The following is a 6089-nucleotide window of genomic DNA, read 5'->3' as shown; positions in this document are numbered from 1 at the left end:
TATATAAACCCAGTCTATATAAACCCAGTCTATAGTCTATATAAACTCAGTCTATATAAACCCAGTCTATATAAACCCAGTCTATAGTCTATATAAACCCAGTCTATAGTCTATATAAACCCAGTCTATAGTCTATATAAACCCAGTCTATATAAACCCAGTCTATAGTCTATATAAACCCAGTCTATATAAACACAGTCTATAGTCTATATAAACCCAGTCTATAGTCTATATAAACCCAGTCTATAGTCTATATAAACCCAGTCTATATAAACCCAGTCTATATAAACCCAGTCTATAGTCTATATAAACCCAGTCTATATAAACCCAGTCTATAGTCTATATAAACCCAGTCTATAGTCTATATAAACCCAGTCTATATAAACCCAGTCTATAGTCTATATAAACCCAGTCTATATAAACACAGTCTATAGTCTATATAAACCCAGTCTATAGTCTATATAAACCCAGTCTATAGTCTATATAAACCCAGTCTATATAAACCCAGTCTATATAAACCCAGTCTATAGTCTATATAAACCCAGTCTATATAAACCCAGTCTATAGTCTATATAAACCCAGTCTATAGTCTATATAAACCCAGTCTATATAAACCCAGTCTATAGTCTATATAAACCCAGTCTATATAAACACAGTCTATAGTCTATATAAACCCAGTCTATAGTCTATATAAACCCAGTCTATATAAACCCAGTCTATAGTCTATATAAACCCAGTCTATATAAACCCAGTCTATAGTCTATATAAACCCAGTCTATAGTCTATATAAACCCAGTCTATATAAACCCAGTCTATATAAACCCAGTCTATATAAACCCAGTCTATAGTCTATATAAACCCAGTCTATAGTCTACAGTCTCCCCCCGTGTGGGGGGGGGGGGGGGGCTGCACACCCGCAGGCACCGGAAGCTATTTAAGGCGTCTGGAGGCCGCTGCAGATGGCGATGATGATGGTGGTGGTGAAGAAGGAGGAGGAGGAGAGATAACGGGATGCGCGTCTCCATCACTGCCATCACAGCACCACCACCGCCAGCACCACCATCCGAACATCGCCGCCGGTAGCGCCGTGAAGACTCGCAGCATCTGTTCGTCGGCCCAGGGGGGTGGTGGGTGGTGGGGAGAGAGAGAGAAGAGATCGCCCTCATCATCATCCTCATCATCCTCCTACTCTCTATCGCGCTCTGCGGCTCTGCCCGAGAGTGAGAAAGCGAGAGGGGTGAGCGGTGCAGGCGGACCGAGGAGTCGCCGCCACCACCACCAACCACCCTCGCTCACCACCACCAACCTCGCTCACCACCACCCTCACCACCACCCTCGCTCACCACCACCACCCTCGCTCACCACCACCATCCTCACCACCAACCTCGCTCACCACCACCACCCTCACCACCACCACCAACCTCGCTCACCACCAACCTCGCTCACCACCACCACCCTCGCTCGCCTCTATCTCCCCGTCTCCATCTATCCCTCTGTGCTATCTCTCTCCATCTCTCTCGTGTGCTGTGTCTCTGTGTACAGTTCACTAAGTGTGTGAGTGTCTGCCGCCCGCCTTATTCTCTTCAGTCAGTTGTATTCGCAATCGGTATTCGTCCCGTTATTGTGAATCATTTCTTTCGCAATATCTTTTTTTGTCCGTGCGATTTCTGCTTCTGCTTCTCCTCCGCGAGCCGCGTGTGCGTGTTTCATCCTCTCTCCTGTGTTAGATCAGTCTCTCTATTGTAAGAAATGTAGTAGAAATGTTAACGTGTTACTAACAAAAAAAACGTGCGTCTGCCATTGTAAAAAGCCACGACCACCAACCAACATCATCATCATCACCAACATCATCACCATCACCACCCACCTCGTCCAACCTCATCATCTAGAATCCCCTCTCTTCCCATCCCCAATCTCTCCCCGTCTCTTCGCTAGGATTGTGGATTACTCTGTGATTTAACAAAAAGAAATAAAGAAATTATAATTTGTGGTCAAATCCGTGCCGGTGTCCCGAGCAAGAAGAGCAGAGGAGGAGGAGAAGCAGCAGCAGCCATGAGGTGCGGTCCAGACCCTGGACATTCGCCCCACACAAACACAACATGCAACATACAACATGATACATGCAACATACAACGTGATACATGCAACATACAACATGATACACGCACGGACACGTTACTTACGTGTACATTGACACACACACACAGAGACAGACAGACTCGTCGTTGCACGGCCATACGCGACTCTCTACAGACGCTGTACATTCGGAGTGCACGTGTGTCTTGTCGATGTACACAGCCGCCACCATCGACACACGTGTGATGTACCCATACGTGGTGCTCGCCTACAACAGTACATTCTGCATGTATACACGAATCGTTACGGATCGCGATGCATTCCGGGACACAGTCCACGTACCGCACGTACACTCGTATTCTACATACATACTCGGCTACATAGATAGGCACGTTGCTATATATATACTCTGTATGTTCGTCCACGAATACATGCGTACTGTTTACTTTATATGCACATGGTCGTAAATTGATACGCAGTTTACCGTGCATAAAATATCGCGAACAGTGCATTTCATAGCCTCCTTTTACTGCATGATACGGATGCATACCGAGTGCACACAATTTCCTTGAAGGTGTGCACGTGTATGTAATATCATCATGTACCCCCTACACAAACACACTGCTTGTGTGTGCACGTGTATATAATATCATCATGTACCCCCTACACAAACACACTGCTTGTGTGTGCACGTGTATATAATATCATCATGTACCCCCTACACAAACACACTGCTGGTGTGTGCACGTGTATATAATATCATCATGTACCCCCTACACAAACACTGCTGGTGTGTGCACGTGTATATAATATCATCATGTACCCCCTACACAAACACTCTGCTTATGTGTGCACGTGTATATAATATCATCATGTACCCCTACACAAACACACTGCTTGTGTGTGCACGTGTATATAATATCATCATGTACCCCCTTCACAAACACTCTGCTTGTGTGTGCACGTGTATATAATATCATCATGTACCCCTACACAAACACACTGCTTGTGTGTGCACGCACTCTGGGCTTGAATACATACTTAGGTGCATGCACCTTCCTGCGTGTGCAAGTCGAGTCCACGGGTGGCTTCACGTATTCATATTATAGAGACCTATCCCTCCACACACACAAACACATCCTGGAAGCACAATTCTGCATTGACAGACGCAGATGTGTTTGTTGCATAACACGGCAGAGTACCGTAGACGTATCGGCTACGTTAGTACGTTGCAGTAAATAGGAAAAGCGTAGAAAAAAATAATGCATATAGACCACGTTAATCTGTCCACGATGTGTATGTAACGTGCCATGTGCTGCTGCATATATACACACGCATAGACACATTGTTTGCATGTGAATAGGACATTATACATCTCTACATCTAGACGAGTGGCACACACGGTATATACTAATCACAGTTATACACCGTTAGTATATAAAGTGTGTGCTGTAGTGCTATCACTGAATACACACGTGTCGGACACACGCTTGGTGCACTGTATTGATGGGTGAGCAGTACGTGTGTTGTGTTTGTAGATTTAACATTCCCCCATGTGTGTTTATTGTACAGTGCTGGTTTACTGCAGCATGGAGCTTGCATGGACACTGTAAATCCAATTCGATACAAGCTGATTTACAAATGATGAAATGCGGACGTATCAAATGCCTTTACAGCACAGAGTTGCAATACGGAATACTGCGTAAGATTAAAACACATTTTACCGTACTGGTCAGAGTGGGTGAAGTATGGCCACATAACCCCTTTGTAACCGTACATTGCATTGAAGTGCTGCGCGCTGCAAGCCTACAAGGGGCAAAATGATTCTGGGTGGAGGCATTGGTAACACAACTCTCGTGCCTCGCAGCAAGAAGAAGGGGGGCCTGGGTTAGATTCATCTACACAGCTGCCTTTCTGTGTTCGACTTGGGATGTTCTCCCCCTGTTCTGCGTGGGTCTCCTCCCAGAGCGCAACACAAAATCCCCAAAGTACACCAACTGGTCTTAGCCACAAACATCAGAATGTTGACAATTCATCCGCAAAATTTCTCTCAATTCGCGATTGCACATGGCAACTTCACCTCCCCCACCCCCTACCCCTACTTCGAAAACATTGCAGGACCCGCACGTGAACAATTTGAGACTTTGCGTTCCTTTCCGGCAATAAACAAGCGTAAAAATAGGACCCGTTGACACTTCCATAGCAAAATACTTGGACTGCTTTGTTGGACGGGTTGGTCTTGGCAATCGTCTGCACATCTGAGCCAGTTAAACAATTAGCAAGGTGTGTGTGTGTGTGCGATGGTGCCCCGGGCAATGTTTCCACGGGCCCAGCACAAGCGCCACGGGTGATCACTTGCAATGCACGGTGTGTATTTACTATTTACACAAGAAGGTTGGCCTACCCAGGAGGGCGAGATGAAAGGCGTGCAATTGCGGAGGGCACTAAAAAGGGACGGTAAAATGGCAAGTACAAAAATACTCCACTGTGTGTCTACATATAGCCATGGCCAGCAGGGAAACGGGGGACAATTGCAACGAGCCGCTTACAAATCGGGATAGTGGGGCATAGTTTTTGACCAGCCGGTGGACCCAAGTGGTGGTCTGATTTCATCAATCGCCCTGTGCATTCTTGAGGCATTTGCTCATTTCAGTGTCCAAACATAGCACATTTTTCGAAGGACACGTTGCTCTGTGGTAAAATTGTACAACTGCAGTTTAAGAAGCTCCAAAAAAAATCGTGATCCTTCAACCAGTCTCCATACCGTGTCAACCCTTATGGTTGACCCATATTCTTGTACAGGGAAATTGAGTTTTCAGGTCCATAGGGCGTACAGCCGTTCCAATACGGGCAAATGTTTTTGTCTATTTGTTTGTGTTCCTCCCTTGTGATGAGACTTTGTAGGATGAACATTGAGATTTGTAAGGGCACGGGGTGACCAATGAGGTCTGAATTGGACTGTAATAAGGTATGGCACTGATAAGGAGTTGACAACTAAGAGTCTCGCACCAGTCAATACCGTCGTAATAAAGTAATAATGAGACGGTGTTGTTCCACCACGTTAAAAAAACGATGTAAAGCAAATTTTAAATCCATCCGTGTATCCGTCTTAAAACCAAAAAAAATGTTTCGGCAGTATTTGTTTAGTAAACTCTGGACTGGTTTTTGGACCGGTTAATGGAGCTCGTCTGCAACATGTATACCGTAAAATTAATGCTGCTTTGTTGTCAAATGTTCGAAGAAAGACCTCTTAATGAACATCGTGGGGCACGTTTAATTACCCTGAAAAGCACGAGTGCATTTTGGTGGGAAGAACCCAGTGAGGAGGGAAAGTGCTTCTTCGTCCAGGACAAGGATATTGAGGAAGCTTCGCCTCTCAGGCCATTGACACATAGGGCCCCTTTACACTTTTGGGAAAGGCCTCATAAAATGGGGGCCAAGGACGTGGTATGGTTTTTATTACTTCTTTTTTTGTGTGTGGTGGTGGTGGTGGTGGCCGGCATGTGCTGCGGTGACCATGCCATGGTTAGGTAGCTAACCCTGCTAAAATGTGACACATCCCTGTAAAAATATCTCTGCCCCCACAGCAGCTGACGACAGTTCTTTGGCGCGTCTATTTTAGCTGCTCCAGCGACCTCTTAAAACCCTGCGATGCCCCGTGGCAAAATTTCCCATGGGGTTGTGAATTAATTGCATGAAAAGAGGTGGCCACGGGTACTGCTTGCTCCCTTGGAGTTGTAAGGACATTGGCGATTAATATATCTGTTAATTTAATGTTTTAGTATCTTAACAATTTAGTGTCGAGCATCTGTCATGACACTGTTAAGCCGTGTTGGCAAAACCATTAAAAGTTGTTTTGTGTTTTGGCAGTGCCTTCCTTCTCTTGTAACATGCAGTTGGTGTCAATATTATTTCTTGTGGAATGCTTTTTTCCCTAAGTTGCGATGCCTTGGGGGAGGTCAGGGTTGGGATGGAGTTGATGGTTATGGACTTTTCAGTTGGCTGCATAGGCT

General features: G+C 45.3%; 1 protein-coding gene across 3 annotated transcripts in view; it reads left to right on the top strand.

Moving 5' to 3' along the window:
* The first annotated feature begins 910 nt into the window (after positions 1-910).
* LOC116939577 (uncharacterized) overlaps positions 911-6089 on the top strand; it is a 30550-nt gene continuing 25371 nt past the window's right edge. Inside the window, exons 1-2 of one of the 3 annotated variants that reach the window (XM_032948147.2) lie at positions 911-1079; positions 1936-2057. In XM_032948147.2, the coding sequence (XP_032804038.1) occupies positions 2053-2057 (5 nt within the window). In that variant the 5' untranslated portion in view covers positions 911-1079; positions 1936-2052. Of the gene's footprint in view, positions 1238-1935; positions 2058-6089 lie in introns of all 3 variants that reach the window. The other 2 variants (XM_032948145.2, XM_032948148.2) reach the window with 2 other exon arrangements.

Source organism: Petromyzon marinus, chromosome 6 (assembly GCF_048934315.1).
Source record: "Petromyzon marinus isolate PM22_M1 ecotype Great Lakes invasive population chromosome 6, UKy_Petmar_22M1.pri1.0, whole genome shotgun sequence".
Taxonomy (NCBI): Eukaryota; Metazoa; Chordata; class Hyperoartia; order Petromyzontiformes; family Petromyzontidae; genus Petromyzon; species Petromyzon marinus.
Note: the sequence above shows the minus strand (reverse complement) of the source record. Positions and strands in the feature narration are given on the sequence as shown.